Source organism: Oncorhynchus mykiss, chromosome 25 (genome assembly GCF_057628025.1).
Source record: "Oncorhynchus mykiss isolate SJ-2025 chromosome 25, ASM5762802v1, whole genome shotgun sequence".
Lineage (NCBI taxonomy): Eukaryota > Metazoa > Chordata > Actinopteri > Salmoniformes > Salmonidae > Oncorhynchus > Oncorhynchus mykiss.
In genome coordinates, this window is record NC_143046.1 from 90,789,019 (window position 1) to 90,804,670 (window position 15,652).

Sequence of the window (15,652 nt, forward strand, 5' to 3'; positions counted from 1 at the left end):
ACCCCTTCTTCTCCTGGTCCCCCTGCCAGCACCCCTTCTTCTCCTGGTTCCTCTGCCAGCACCCCTTCTTCTCCTGGTCCCCCTGCCAGCACCCCTTCTTCTCCTGGTCCCCCTGCCAGCACCCCTTCTTCTCCTGGTCCCCCTGCCAGCACCCCTTCTCCTCAGGTCCCCCTGCCAGCACCCCTTCTCTCCTGGTCCCCCTGCCAGCACCCCTTCTTCTCCTGGTCCCCCTGCCAGCACCCCTTCTTCTCCTGGTCCCCCTCCCAGCACCCGGCCTGTCTGACCTACCTCCAGATGGAGTTGCGTCCCTGCAGGATGACTCCTGTGAACAGCGTGGGGCGCAGAGCATCCACCTGCAGCCACTGGTGCTGGTCCTCATACTTAGCACACCACGCGCCATCATACATGTCTCCGTCCTCGATACCTGACTGGACTCACACACACACACACACACAAAATAGCTCAAAGTGTTTTTCAGGAAGCATTCTGCAATAAACTTACCGGTAAACGTATCATTGTATTTAGGAAGCAGATCACAAGGAGAATAACAACTAAGTACTTGGTGGCTATAATATATTAATATCTAGACTATAGACCCACCTGTATATTGAGTCTTGCCCTGTGAGGGCCAAGTCCCATCCGCAGGTAGGATGAAGCCTGGAACTGGCTGTCATCAACCCTCAGTGACTTCAGACCCAGCGGGGGACAGTCTGGAGCGGTTACAACACATGGTGGATCAGGGATAGCCATCATGCTGGCAGGGGGACCAGGAGTGGAAGGGGTGCTGGCAGGGGGACCAGGAGAGAAGGGGTGCTGGCAGGGGGACCAGGAGAAGAAGGGGTGCAGGCAGGGGGACTAAGAGAAGAAGGTGTGCTGGCAGGGGGACCAGAAGAAGAAGGGGTGCTGGCAGGGCAACCAGGAGAAGAAGGGGTGCTGGCAGGGGGACAAGGCGAAGAAGGGGTGCTGGCAGGGGGACCAGGAGTAGAAGGGGTGCTGGCAGGGGGACAGTCTGGAGAGGTTACAACACATGGTGGATCAGGGATAGCCATCATGCTGGCAGGGGGACCAGGAGTGGAAGGGGTGCTGGCAGGGGGACCAGGAGAAGAAGGGGTGCAGGCAGGGGGACTAAGAGAAGAAGGTGTGCTGGCAGGGGGACCAGAAGAAGAAGGGGTGCTGGCAGGGCAACCAGGAGAAAAAGGGGTGCTGGCAGGGGGACGAGGCGAAAAAGGGGTGCTGGCAGGGGGACCTGAGAAGAAGGGGTGCTGGCAGGGGGACCAGGAGAAGAAGGGGTGCTGGCAGGGGGACCAGGAGTAGAAGGGGTGCTGGCAGGGGGACAGTCTGGAGAGGTTACAACACATGGTGGATCAGGGATAGCCATCATGCTGGCAGGGGGACCAGGAGTGGAAGGGGTGCTGGCAGGGGGGCCAGGAGTGGAAGGGGTGCTGGCAGAGGAACCAGGAGAAGAAGGGGTGCAGGCAGGGGGACTAAGAGAAGAAGGTGTGCTGGCAGGGGGACCAGAAGAAGAAGGGGTGCTGGCAGGGCAACCAGGAGAAGAAGGGGTGCTGGCAGGGGGACAAGGCGAAGAAAGGGTGCTGGCAGGGGGACCTGAGAAGAAGGGGTGCTGGCAGGGGGACCAGGAGAAGAAAGGGTGCTGGCAGGGGGACCAGGAGAAGAAGGGGTGCTGGCAGGGGGACCAGGAGAAGCAGGGGTGCTGGCAGGGGGACAGTCTGGAGAGGTTACAACACATGGTGGATCAGGGATAGCCATCATGCCACTCCTTGCCACATCTTGTCATGTATGGCATTTAAAAAAAAACATATATTTAACCTTTATTTAACTAGGTAATTCAGTTAAGAACAAATTCTTATTTACAATGACAGCCTAGGAACAGTTGGTTAACTGCCTTGTTCAGAACGACAGATTTCTACCTTGTCAGCTCGGGGATTCGATCTAGCAACTGTTCGGTTACCGGTCCAACACTCTAACCAATAGGCTACCCTGCCGCAAACATGGAGTTGAAATGATAGCACAACTAGATCTGGGACCAGGCTAGATCAGGGCTGTGTTCTAGACACACAGACGTCTCTGATCCGTGTAGATGATCAGATCTTAACTGGAGAAGTGTTTAACATCTCAGGAACCACAAACAATCCTATTACCTGCACAGACCTGCACAGAATACCTGGAATGCACCCACTATCTCAAAGCAGGATGTGTGTGCCTCGGTGTGTCTGTGCCTCGGTGTGTGTGTGCCTCGGTGTGCCTGTGCCTCGGTGTGCCTGTGCCTCGGTGTGCCTGTGCTTCAGTGTGTCTGTGCCTCGGTGTGTCTGTGCCTCGGTGTGTCTGTGCCTCCATGTGTCTGTGATGCCGTGTGTCTGTGTCTCGGTGTGTCTGTGCCTCGGTGTGTGTGTGCCTCGGTGTGCCTGTGCCTCGGTGTGCCTGTGCTTCGGTGTGTCTGTGCCTCAGTGTGTCTGTGCCTCGGTGTGTCTGTGCCTCCATGTGTCTGTGATGCCGTGTGTCTGTGTCTCGGTGTGTCTGTGCCTCGGTGTGTGTGTGCCTCGGTGTGTGTGTGCCTCGGTGTGCCTGTGCCTCGGTGTGTGTCTGTGCCTCGGTGTGTGTCTGTGCCTCAGTGTGTGTCTGTGCCTCAGTGTGTCTGTGCCTCGGTGTGTGTGTGTGTGCCTCGGTGTGCCTGTGCCTCGGTGTGCCTGTGCCTCGGTGTGTCTGTGCCTCCGTGTGTCTGTGACTCTGTGTGTCTGTGACTCTGTGTGTCTGTGACTCTGTGTGTCTGTGCCTCGGTGTGTGTGTTCCTCGGTGTGTCTGTGCCTCGGTGTGCCTGTGCCTCGGTGTGTCTTTGCCTCAGTGTGTGTGTGTGTGCCTCGGTGTGTCTGTACCTCAGTGTGTCTGTGCCTCGGTGTGTGTGTGTGTGCCTCGGTGTGTCTGTGCCTCGGTGTGTGTCTTTGCCTCGGTGTGTGTCTTTGCCCCGGTGTGTCTGCAGGGTTCGGGAGAAGGCAGTTATGTTCAATGGCAGCAGGAGAGAAAGTCATGTATGTTTTGAGAGACAAACCCCCCGGCTGTCAGAGATAATGTAGAAATGTGAAGTTGCAGAAGAAGTTGAGTTCCTGAGTGCCTTACGTTCCCCCCAGGATCTGAAATATGTCTAATTCTCCTCTTAGTCAGTTCTGTGGAAGTGTACAGGAACTCACAGCCCCCTTCCCCTTGTAGTGTGTGTGTGTGTGTGTGTGTGTGTGTGTGTGTGTGTGTGTGTGTGACAAAAAAACTTCCCTGGAAGTTGAGGAGAACCCGTTCCTCCCTCCCTCCCTCCCTCCCTCACATACACACCCCACTCCTCGTATGGGGGAGTCAGTGTAGTGGGAGTGCAGAGCATTGGGCTGGATATCAGTGAACCAGGAAGGAACAGAGCATCATGCAGAGCTGTTACATAATACTTGACTCAGTTAGACAGGGTTATAGTCAGGGCAGAGCTGGGATGTAATAGGAGACTCAAACAGGGTTATAGTCAGGGCAGAGCTGGGATGTAATAGGAGACTCAAACAGGGTTCTAGTCAGGGCAGAGCTGGGATGTAATAGGAGACTCAGACAGGGTTATAGTCAGGGCAGAGCTGGGATGTAATAGGAGACTCAAACAGGGTTATAGTCAGGGCAGAGCTGGGATGTAATAGGAGACTCAAACAGGGTTATAGTCAGGGCAGAGCTGGGATGTAATAGGAGACTCAGACAGGGTTATAGTCAGGGCAGAGCTGGGATGTAATATGAGACTCAGACAGGGTTATAGTCAGGGCAGAGCTGGGATGTAATATGAGACTCAGTTAGACAGGGTTATAGTCAGGGCAGAGCTGGGATGTAATAGGAGACTCAGACAGGGTTATAGTCAGGGCAGAGCTGGGATGTCATAGGAGACTCAGACAGGGTTATAGTCAGGGCAGAGCTGGGATGTAATAGGAGACTCAGACAGGGTTATAGTTAGGGCAGAGCTGGGATGTAATATGAGACTCAGTTAGACAGGGTTATAGTCAGGGCAGAGCTGGGATGTAATATGAGACTCAGACAGGGTTATAGTCAGGGCAGAGCTGGGATGTAATATGAGACTCAGACAGGTTTATAGTCAGGGCAGAGCTGGGATGTAATATGAGACTCAGACAGGGTTATAGTTAGGGCAGAGCTGGGATGTAATATGAGACTCAGTTAGACAGGGTTATAGTCAGGGCAGAGCTGGGATGTAATATGAGACTCAGACAGGGTTATAGTCAGGGCAGAGCTGGGATGTAATATGAGACTCAGACAGGTTTATAGTCAGGGCAGAGCTGGGATGTAATATGAGACTCAGACAGGGTTATAGTCAGGGCAGAGCTGGGATGTAATATGGGACTCAGACAGGGTTAGTCAGGAGTGCATCTCAAATGGCACCCTATTCCCTATATAGTGCACTACTTTTGACCAGAGCCCAGGAGGTATATAGTGCACTACTTTTGACCAGAGCCTATAGGAAAGAAGTGCACTAGAAAGGGAACAAGGTGCCATGTGAGACGCAGAAAAGGGAGTCAACTGAGACTTAGTGTGTATCACGTCGCCGGAGAAGATGGCTGACGTTTTACGTGCTCCTAACCAAGCGCGGTTGTTTTTTCTTTGTTTTTTCCCGTTGTTTGTAACTTCTTTTTTTTCTCTTCTCTTTTTAACTTCTTTTGTACATAATGTTACTGCTACCGTCTCCTATCACCAAAATAACTTCTGGACATCAGAACAGAGATTACTCACCACGAACTGGCGCAAGCTTTTCATTTAAAAAAATGTACGAGTGTGACGAGGTCGACGTGAAGGACATACTGCTTTCCCGGGAACAGGCCCAAATCCCGGTCATTTGCGTGAAGAGAGGACGGGGGGGTCGGGCTGACTTCGGAGAATTCGTAGGCGATCGAATAAACCCCCACTTCCTTCCGTTCTACTAGCTCACATAAAATAATTGGAAAATAAAATCGAAGACCTACGCGGAAGATTAAACTGCCAACGGGACATTCAAAACTGCAATATATTATGCTTCACGGAGTCGTGGCTGAACGACGATATCATCAACATATGGCAGGCTGGTTATACGATGTACCGGCAGGATGGAACAGCGGCGTCTGGTTAGACAAGGGGGAGGCGGACAATGTATATTTGTAAACAACAGCTGGTGCACTTCTAAAGAAGTCTCAAGGTTTTGTTCACCTGAGGTAGAGCATCTCATGATAAGTTGTAGACCACACTATCTACCTAGAGAGTTTTCATCTGTATTCTTTGTAGCTGTTTACATACCACCACAGTCAGAGGCACTAAGATAGCATTGAATGAGCTGTATTCCGCCATAAGCAAACAAGAAAACGCTCACCCAGAGGCGGTGCGCCTAGTGGCCGGGGACTTTAATGCAGGGGAAACTTAAATCAGTTCTACATAATATCTATCAACATGTTAAATGTGCAACCAGAGGGAAAAAAACTCTAGACCACCTTTACTCCACACACAGAGACGTGTACAAAGCTCTCCCTCGCCCTCCATTTGGAAATCTGACCACAATTCTATCCTCCTGATTCCTGCTTACAAGCCAAATTTAAAGCAGGAAGCACCAGTGACTCAGTCAATAAAAAAGTGATCAGATGAAGCAGATGCTAAGCCACAGGACTGTTTTGCTATCACAGACAGGAATATGTTCCAGGATTCCTCCGATGGTATTGAGGAGTACAACACATCAGTCACTGGCTTTATCAATAAGTGCATCGAGGATGTTGTCCCCACAGTGACCGTACGTACATACCACAACCAGAAGCCATCGATTACAGGCAACATCCGTACTAAGCTAAAGGCTAGAGCTGCCTCTTTCAAGGAGCGGGACTTTAACCCGGAAGCTTAGAAGTAATCCAACTATACCCTCCGAGGCAAATAGGCAAATAAAACTGAAACATGCATGAGAGCACCAGCTGTTCCGGACAACTGTGTGATCACGCTCTCCGCAGCCGATGTGAGTAAGACCTTTAAACAGGTCAACATTCACAAGGCCACAGGGCCAGACGGATTACCAGGACGTGTACTGCGAGCATGCGCTGACCAACTGGTAAGTGTCTTCACTGACATTTTCAACCTCTCCCAACATGTTTTAAGCAGACCAGCATAGTCCCTGTGCCCAAGAACACTAAGATAACCTGCCTAAATGACTACCGACCTGTAGCACTCATGTCGGTAGCCGTGAAGTGCTTCGAAAGGCTGGTCATGGCTCACATTAACGCCATCATCCCAGAAACCCTAGACCCACCCAATTTGCATACCGCACCAACAGATCCACAGATGATGTAATCTCTATTGCACTCCACACTGCCCTTTCCCACCTGGACAAAAGGAACACCTATGTGAGAATGCTATTCATTGACTACAGCTCAGCGTTCAATACCATAGTGCCCTCAAAGCTCATCAATAAGCTAAGGACCCTGGGACTAAACACCTCCTTCTGCAACTGAATCCTGGACTTCCTGACGGGCCGCCCCCATGCTTAAGGGTAGGTAACAACACATCCGCCATGCTATACCTATAGGGTAGGGTCTGGGTGGGTGTCTCTCTGTGGTGGCGGCTCTGGCGCGGGACGTGGACCCCACTCCATCATAGTCTTTACCCGCTTCTTAACCCGCCTCCGTGGTGCCTTTTGAGCGGCGACCCTCGCCGCCGACCTCGGACTGGGGACCCTAGCAACGGGTCTCCGGGCGACTCCGGCAGCACCGGACCGGCGGGAGACTCTGGCAGCTCTGATGTGAAGGGCGACTCGGACAGCGCCGGAGGAGTGAGGGGCGATTCTGGCAGCTCCTGGCTGACGGACGGCTCTGGCAGCTCCTGACTGACGGGCTGCTCTGGCAGCTCCTGACTGACGGGCTGCTCTGGCAGCTCCTGACTGACGGGCTGCTCTGGCAGCTCCTGACTCACGGGCTGCTCTGGCAGCTCAGGACAGACGGGCGACTCTGGAAGCTCAGGACAGACGGGAGACTCTGGCATCTCAGGACAGACGGGAGACTCTGGCAGTGCTGGACAGGAGGGAGCACCTGGAGGAAGGAGACGGAGAGACAGCCTGGTGCGTTGGGCTGCCACCGGAGGCCTGGTGCGTGGAGGAGGCACCGAATAGACCGGACCGTGGAGGCGCACTGGAGGTCTCGAGCACCGAGCCTGCACAACCCTACCTGGCTGGATACTCCCCGTCGCCAGGCCAGTGCGGAGAGGTGGAACAGACCACACTGGGCTGTGCTGCCAAACCGGGGACACCGTGCGTAGGGCTGGTGCCATGTACCCCGGCCCAGACCAGATGCGCTGAGCCGGCTTCATGGCACCTGGCTCGATGCCCACTCTAGCCCGGCTGATACGAGGCGCTGCTAAGTACCGCACCGGTCCACCTCTCTCCACAGTAAGCACGGGGAGTTGGCTCAGTTCTCCTACCTGACTTAGCCACACTCCCCGTGTGCCTCCCCCAATAATTTTTGGGGGCTGCATTTCGTCCCAGCCGCGCTGCCATGCTGCCTCCTCATACCACCGCCGCTCAACTTTCGCTGCCTCCAGCTCTGCTTTGGGGCGGCGATATTCTCCAGCCTGTGCCCAGGGTCCTTCTCCGTCCAGAATCTCCTCCCATGTCCATGAGTCCAGAGATTTATGCTGCTGCCCGATACCACACTGCTTGGTCCTTTGGTGGTGGGTGATTCTGTAACAGATTTCCTCCTCTTCGTCTGAGGAGGAGTAGCAAAGATCGGACCAATATGCAGCGTGGTAAGTGTCCATGATACTTTAATAATAACTGAACACGACTCGATACAAAAACAACAAAGTGAATGGAAACGAAACCCGAAACAGTCCTGAATGGTGACACAAACAACAAAACAGTAAAACAATCACCCACCAAACACCAGTGGGAAAAGGCTACCTAAGTATGATTCTCAATCAGAGACACCTGCCTCTGATTGAGAACCATACCAGGCCAAACACAAAACACAACATAGAAAAACTAACATAGACAACCCTCCCAACTCACGCCCTGACCATACTAAAACAAAGACATAACAAAAGAACTAAGGTCAGAACGTGACAACCTGCTATGAGACTCTAAATTGAGCTCAGGTGCATCCTGTTTCCATTGATCATCCTTGAAAAGTTTCTACAACTTGATTGCAGTCCACTTGTAGTAAATTATATTGATTGGACATGATTTGGAAAAGCACACACCTGTCTATATAAGGTCCTACAGTTGACAGTACATGTCAGAGAAAAAAACAAGCTATGAGGTGGAAGGAATTGTCCGTAGAGCTCCGAGACAAGATTTTGTCTAGGCACAGATCTGGGGAAGGGTACCAAAAAATGTCTGCAGCATTGAAGGTCCCCAAGAACACAGTGGCCTCCATCATTCTAAAATGGAAGAAGTTTGGAACCACGAAGACTCTTCCCAGAGCTGGCCGCCCAGCCAAACTGTGCAATCAGGGGAGAAGGGGATAAGGAGAGGTGACCAAGAACCCAATGGTCACTTTGACAGAGCTCTGGAGTTCCTCTGTGGAGATGGGAGAAACTTACAGAAGAACAACCATCTCTGCAGTACCCCACCAATCAAGCCTTCATGGTAGAGTGGCCAGACGGAAGCCACTCCTCAGTAAAAGGCACGTGACAGCCCGCTGGGAGTTTACCAAAAGACACCTAAAGGACTCTCAGAAAAATTAGAAACAAGATTCTCTGGTCTGATGAAACCAAGATTGAACTATCTGGCCTGAATGCTAAGCGTCTGGAGGAAACCTGGCACCATCCCTACGTTGAAGCATGGTGGTGGCAGCATCATGCTGTGGGGATTTTTCATCGGTAGGAACTGGGAGACTAAACACGATCGATGGGAAAGACGAACGGAGCAAAGTACAGAGAGATCCTTGATGAAAACCTGCTCCAGAGCGCTCAGGACCTCAGACAATGCAGAAGTGGCTTAGGAACAAGTCTCTGAATGTCCTTGAGTGGCCAAGCCAGAGCCCGGACTGGAACCCGATCAAATGTCTCTTGAGAGACCTGAAAATAGCTGTGCAGTGACACTCTTCATCCAACCTGACAGAGCTTGAGAGGATCTGCAGAGAGAAATGGGAGAAACTCCCCAAATACAGGTGTGCCAAGCTTGTAGCGTCATATCCAAGAAGACTCGAGTCTGTAATCACTGCCAAAGGTGCAAAGTACTGAGTAAAGGGTTTGAATACTTATGTAAATGTGATTTAAATAATGAGGAGATGGCACCTGGGTACCCACTTCTATAAACCAATGAGAAGATGGGAGAGGCAGGACTTGCAGCGCGATCTGCGTCAGAAATAGAAAGGACTTGTATTTTAGCCCTTGGCAACGCAAAGGCTCGTTGACGCGCGCGAGTAGTGTGGGTGCAATAATTGAATAACATGGATTTCTAGATGTATTCTGCAGTGCACGTGATGCGAGCGGTGTAGTCAGCCTGTAAGGAGGAGTGCCAAAGGGTCTGTATTCAAGCGATTATTATGTTTTTTTGTTTGTAATTATATGATTATTATTATGTTATTACATTATTAAAGTAACTGCACTGTGAAAATCTCACGTTTAAAAGTTAATATTCTGTTAACTCATATCCAAATAATGTTGTTGACTCGTCCTTAGTCGTATTTGTGGCCAAAGCATAAATTGGAGAAGAAGAAAAAAAACCACTTCAAAAACCCCACCTCAAACTTGTATCTCAAACAGACGTTTGAAAAATGCTTGCTATTTCCTCATATGGAAATACTCCTCGGGAGGATAAACAGACCAATCAGCGGTCTTGAGGAGGATGCGCGAGACAATCAGCAATCTATTAACGTTATTATTTTTAATGACTGGTTTCCGCACACACCATTCAAACATAGAAAACAACCTAATTTTTAACAAACTTAATTAAACATTTTTTTGGAAGGAAAACTATTTCACTGATATTGTAAGTGATTATAGGTCCTATTTCATTGAAATCTGGAAACACTGGGCAGTTACTTTAAATAATTATATTAGACAAGTATTATAATTATATTATCAAATGAATTATTATTACGTTATAAGGACTTAGCTAGAAATGCATGCTTTACATCAATTACAGCTTAATAAGCCTAAGTGATACCGGCAAGTCTTTATTTTCTTCAAAGTTTATATCAAGAACAAGAATGTGTATATATATATATATATATATATATATATATATATATATATATATATATACAGAAGGAAAGGAAGTAGTGTATCTGGCAGAATGACAGTATTAGACCGACTGTTACATGACTGCCGCTGTAGCCTTGTCTGCCCCTTTTATTAAACGCATTAATTACAGGCTACTAGGTTACTCCTGCACATACAGAACCAATTACTGAGGCACACAAAAAAAACGTATGAACTAAATAAACCATTATTAAAGTAGAGAACATCTATCCGTGCACAAACAAAAAAGTTGAGGAAATCCCTCCATGGCATGCACAATGTCATACAGTTAAATGCTGACGTATGTAAATGTCAGAATAAATTCCTTTGCAAAGGACTAGGTTATACATTTACCAGGTTCTTTCTTTGCGTCTGCTGTGCCATTCTTGGTTTCATGTTTTCCATCCTCGTCTTGATCGATGCGCTTGTCATCTGCATTTTTCTTTCGCATATTTTTCTTTCCCAAAACTGGTTTATTGGCTGTGGTGGTGGTGGTGGATAATAATGAGAACACGGGCGTCTTAAAAGTTATCGTTCTGTTAACAGTAGAGTTCAATGTCATGTTAACGGATGTGATAGTTGCATTAAATTCGCTGACATCGTCAGTTTTCACGACAAAAACTATTGCAGACAAAATGCACAATATCTTGGCCATTCTCTTTCTGTGCTTGAAACATAGAGCTGTCCACTTAAACCCACAAGCGCTCCGTATTTATAAAACCGTAATATATCAATAAGCTGCACACATTACCGTAAAACCTACAGTACGGCTATATATAAAGTTTTTTTAAAAGAGAGCACACGCTTGAAATAGAGCATTGTTGCATTTTATTGTATTCCGATTTCGGAGACTGTCTTATTTGATTATAGCTTTATTTCAATGATTGACTTTTAATTTTGAAAGAGACACATCTAATTTGGTAAAAAATGTAAAAACCATTTGACATAATCTCAAGGCAGCAAACTACTGCGTCATCGGCATATGACGTTTATCCCGGAAATGGCCACGCAAGCGACTGGACTGTTTGGAGAACCATAACAACTCTAGTTAGATAATTGTCAATTTTCATTTACAATATGCTGTCAGAAGAAGGATATTAGCTTCATTTACAGTATCATATGCGTTTCGTTGGATATCGTTCGTGGTTTTACAACCGGTACGACTTATTTTGAAATGTTGCCACTATGACAGAAGCGTGATATCAGAATCAAAAGTAGCTAGCTACAATGCTAACGTCTTAGCATGTTGTAATAACATCTGGTTCTAGCTAGCTACAATTAAATGCTGTGGTTTAGCTGTTGTCCGCCGACATAAATAGACGGAGATGTAGTTTGCTGACAAACTTGTCATTACTAAGGAACGTATAACGTAAGGCAGTTAACTATCAAGGGGTCACTTCGGGTTGTGCACCTTCAATATAAATAGTCCCTTTATGTAATGTGGATACTTGTGGCAGAAAACAAGGCCAACTAAGCCAACTAATAGATTTCACCAGTAGGACGACGGTCATTGGTAGACATATTGATAGTTTTTTGTTGTTGTCAACTTTGATGTTGATCATGTCAGTAAATGTCAATGGTATTGCCTGACGTGTGTGTGTGTGTGTGTGTGTGGCAGGTGAATAACCGACCATGAAGAGGGACCAGTCAGATGGACAGACATCTACCTTCCTCTCTTCTCTAACCATGTGACAAAAGTATTCTGCTCACCAAACATTTTTCTACCACGCCAAAAGGGGACAAATTATCTCAAGATGCCTCGGTTGGAAGACGTCGCCAACATTGTTCTGAGAGTGCCAAGCATCCTGGTACTGGACTTGCTCTATAAATGTGACATTGATAGCTTCACAGAGCACCTCAGGGCGAAGAACGAAGACATGCTCTTCAAATACAAATATGTTATCTGGAACCTCTATTACCTAGGTAACATTCATACACGTCAGCTACGTCCCAAATGGCACCATAGGTCCCTGGTCAACAGTAGTGCACTATATATAGGGAATATGGCCCTGGTCAACAGTAGTGCACTATATATAGGGAATATGGCCCTGGTCAACGGTAGTGCACAATATATAGGGAATAGGGCCCTGGTCAACAGTAGTGCACTATATATAGGGAATATGGCCCTGGTCAACAGTAGTGCACTATATAGGGAATATGGCCCTGGTCAACAGTAGTGCACTATATAGGGAATAGGGCCCTGGTCAACAGTAGTGCACTATATATAGGGAATATGGCCCTGGTCAACGGTAGTGCACTAATACGGCCCTGGTCAACAGTAGTGCACTATATAGGGAATATGGCCCTGGTCAACAGTAGTGCACTATATAGGGAATAGGGTCCTGGTCAACAGTAGTGTTCTATATAGGGTCCTGGTCAACAGTAGTGTTCTATATAGGGAATAGGGCCCTGGTCAACAGTAGTGTTCTATATAGGGAATAGGGCCCTGGTCAACAGTAGTGTTCTATATAGGGAATAGGGCCCTGGTCAACAGTAGTGTTCTATATAGGGAATAGGGCCCTGGTCAACAGTAGTGTTCTATATATGGAATAGGGCCCTGGTCAACAGTAGTGCACTATATAGGGAATAGGGTGCCATTTGGGACAGAACCATCACCATGTCATCACATATTTCTCCAATGTGAATTTAACCATTTGTGTTGTCTTTCCTGAAACACCATTTCACCGTAGAGGAAAACCAGGGCTGTATTCACTAGGAACCAAACAGAAGCAAGTGGAACAAAACAGGGAGGGACTTACCTGAATTTGCCCGATAGAAACTCAAGTTTTGTTGAGAAACATTTTCTGATGGTAGCTACGTTGCAAACATTTTTGTGTTGCGTGTGTCTTGGGTCTGTTGGAATCTGTTGGAACGTTCCAACATGAATCTGTTCCAAAAAAAAACCGTTGTAAATAGCAAGGTAGCCAACGAACAACACGGTTGAAAACCCTGTGGAAAAGTTGTATAGCGGCCGAATAAGATACCGGGGTAGAGAGTGGGCCATGTCATTAAGTTTTCCCACTCGTCACCGTTTATTCCCGAAAAATGTCTTCTCACTCTGATAGCCTATGGACAAACGTTAAGAATAAGCTACGTGGTGAGTTGACGCCTATTCGGCAGCTAGTTAGCTAGGTGGTGAGTTGACGCCTATTCGGCAGCTAGTTAGCTAGGTGAATTGATCATGCTATTTTGTATGCGTTGTTAGTCGGCAACCTTGTTATTTTACAAAGTTTTTTTGGAACGTTCCACAAATTATACCCGCCTTTGTGTGTGTGTGTGTGAATACACCCCAGTTGTTTTGCTCTGTGAATACCACTATCAGTGCTGTAGTCTCTGTCCTCCTCCAGGTCACGTGATCAACGTGGTGATGTTACTTTTACCATTGAGACACATCATCAAGCTCTACCTCTACATCCTCACCACTCTGCTCTTTTACGTGGGACACCAGATCTCCAAGTGAGTGTCTACACTTTCAGACATTGCCACAAAAAACATACAGATCGATTTCAGCAACACAGAATCAAATCAGCTAAGGCTGTTATTATGAGAGACTGGTTAGTCACAAAACCCCAAAATGTATTGAGTACTAAAACAGCTAACGCTCCTGTTATAACTTCACAGTTCTTATGAGAACAACTACACTTCCCAGAATGCAAATAGATTTTCTATAGCTATACGGAGTGTGACATCTTCTATGATAGTCTGTACGACTTGGGTCAATCTGTTGAGAACAACTACACTTCCCAGAATGCAAATAGATTTTCTATAGCTATACGGAGTGTGACATCTTCTATGATAGTCTGTACGACTTGGGTCAATCTGTTGAGAACAACTACACTTCCCAGAATGCAAATAGATTTTCTATAGCTATACGGAGTGTGACATCTTCTATGATAGTCTGTACGACTTGGGTCAATCTGTTGAGAACAACTACACTTCCCAGAATGCTAGTAGAGCTTAATTGGTCATAAAAGCTTATTTACTGTTTTTCCTCTTTGGTCTATCTTTATAAAACCAGATTTGAAAGAGGTTTTCCCTTTGCTTTTGTTGACATGGTGAGTGACCGTTGATGTGTTTTTTTCCACAGGGACTATGTCCATGGAGAGGTGCAGTATGGGTATGACGGAGCCCTGTACCTCGACTCTCAGGCCTTCAACCGCTTTGTCTCTTCCCTGACTAGTAAGTCACACACACTTGCACGATATCCCTTTGTTTTCCCATAGTTATCACTGGCTACTGTCCATGACAACTCTCTGTACAAACCATAATATAGCTTTTTTTTTAACTCTCTTTCTCTCTCTCTCTCTTCTCTTCTCTTATCTTCTCTTCTCTTCTCTTCTCTTCTCTTCTCTTCTCTTCTCTTCTCTTCTCTTCTCTTCTCTTCTCTTCTCTTCTCTTCTCTTCTCTTCTCTTCTCTTCTCTTCTCTTCTCTTCTCTTCTCTTCTCTTCTCTTCTCTTCTCTTCTCTTCTCTTCTCTTCTCTTCTCTTCTCTTCTCTTCTCTCTCTCTCTCTCTCTCTCTCGTTGGTTTGTGTTTATGTGCCCCTGTGTGTGTAGGTCAGGTCATATTGAGTACGTTGTGTGCCTTCCTCATGAAGACCAGGAAGGTGTGGCTGTTCTCTGCCCACCTTCTGCCCCTATTGGCCCGTCTCTGTGCCATGCCCCATAACACCCTGCTATTGGTCAACTCCTTCTCCACGGCCCTGACTGGAATAGGTGTGGCCATGTTCCTCCTGTCCAATCTGTTCGTGCCGTACCGGCTGGCCAGGGCAGCCTACTCTGAACTGCTTCAACTGGAGGTGATATCCCCTCTAACCCCCTCCACTCTAACCCCCTCACCACAGTGATATCCCCTCTAACCCCCTCACCACAGTGATATCCACTCTAACCCCCTCACCACAGTGATATCCCCTCTAACCCCCTCCCACCTAACCCCCTCACCACAGTGATATCCCATCTAACCCCCTCACCACAGTGATATCCCCTCTAACCCCCTCACCACAGTGATATCCCCTCTAACCCCCTCCACTCTAACCCCCTCACCACAGTGATATCCCTTCTAACCCCCTCACCACAGTGATATCCCCTCTAACCCCCTCCCATCTAACCCCCTCACCACAGTGATAACCCCTCTAACCCCCTCACCACAGTGATATCCCCTCTAACCCCCTCACCACAGTGATATCCCCTCTAACCCCCTCACCACAGTGATATCCCCTCTAACCCCCTCACCACAGTGATATCCCCTCTACCCCCTCAACACAGTGATATCCCCTCTAACCCCCTCAACACAGTGATATCCCCTCTAACCCCCTCACCACAGTGATATCCCCTCTAACCCCCTCACCACAGTGATATCCCCTCTAACCCCCTCATCACAGTGATATCCCCTCTAACCCCCTCACCACAGTGATATCCCCTCTAACC

At 48.0% G+C, this 15,652-nt stretch overlaps 2 protein-coding genes across 6 annotated transcripts in view; one reads left to right on the top strand and one right to left on the bottom strand.

Annotated features, from left to right (window-relative positions):
- The window catches only part of cpxm1a (carboxypeptidase X, M14 family member 1a), a 37,483-nt gene extending 26,507 nt beyond the window's left edge, over nt 1-10,976 (bottom strand). Inside the window, exons 1-3 of one of the 3 annotated variants that reach the window (XM_090221466.1) lie at nt 10,582-10,976; nt 601-710; nt 289-428 (exon numbers count right to left, since the gene is read on the bottom strand). In XM_090221466.1, coding sequence (XP_090077592.1) covers nt 289-428; nt 601-710; nt 10,582-10,882 — 551 coding nt within the window. In that variant the 5' untranslated portion in view covers nt 10,883-10,976. Of the gene's footprint in view, nt 1-288; nt 429-600; nt 1,728-10,581 lie in introns of all 3 variants that reach the window. The other 2 variants (XM_090221467.1, XM_090221468.1) reach the window with 2 other exon arrangements.
- Nucleotides 10,977-11,201: 225 nt separating this feature from the next.
- Nucleotides 11,202-15,652, top strand: part of LOC110505938 (RING finger protein 145) — a 36,037-nt gene continuing 31,586 nt past the window's right edge. For 2 of the 3 annotated variants that reach the window (XM_090221470.1, XM_090221473.1), the window contains exons 1-5: nt 11,202-11,384; nt 11,846-12,150; nt 13,575-13,683; nt 14,315-14,406; nt 14,783-15,024. In XM_090221470.1, the coding sequence (XP_090077596.1) occupies nt 11,982-12,150; nt 13,575-13,683; nt 14,315-14,406; nt 14,783-15,024 (612 nt within the window). In that variant the 5' untranslated portion in view covers nt 11,202-11,384; nt 11,846-11,981. Of the gene's footprint in view, nt 11,385-11,845; nt 12,151-12,917; nt 13,684-14,314; nt 14,407-14,782; nt 15,025-15,652 lie in introns of all 3 variants that reach the window. The other variant, XM_090221471.1, reaches the window with a different exon arrangement.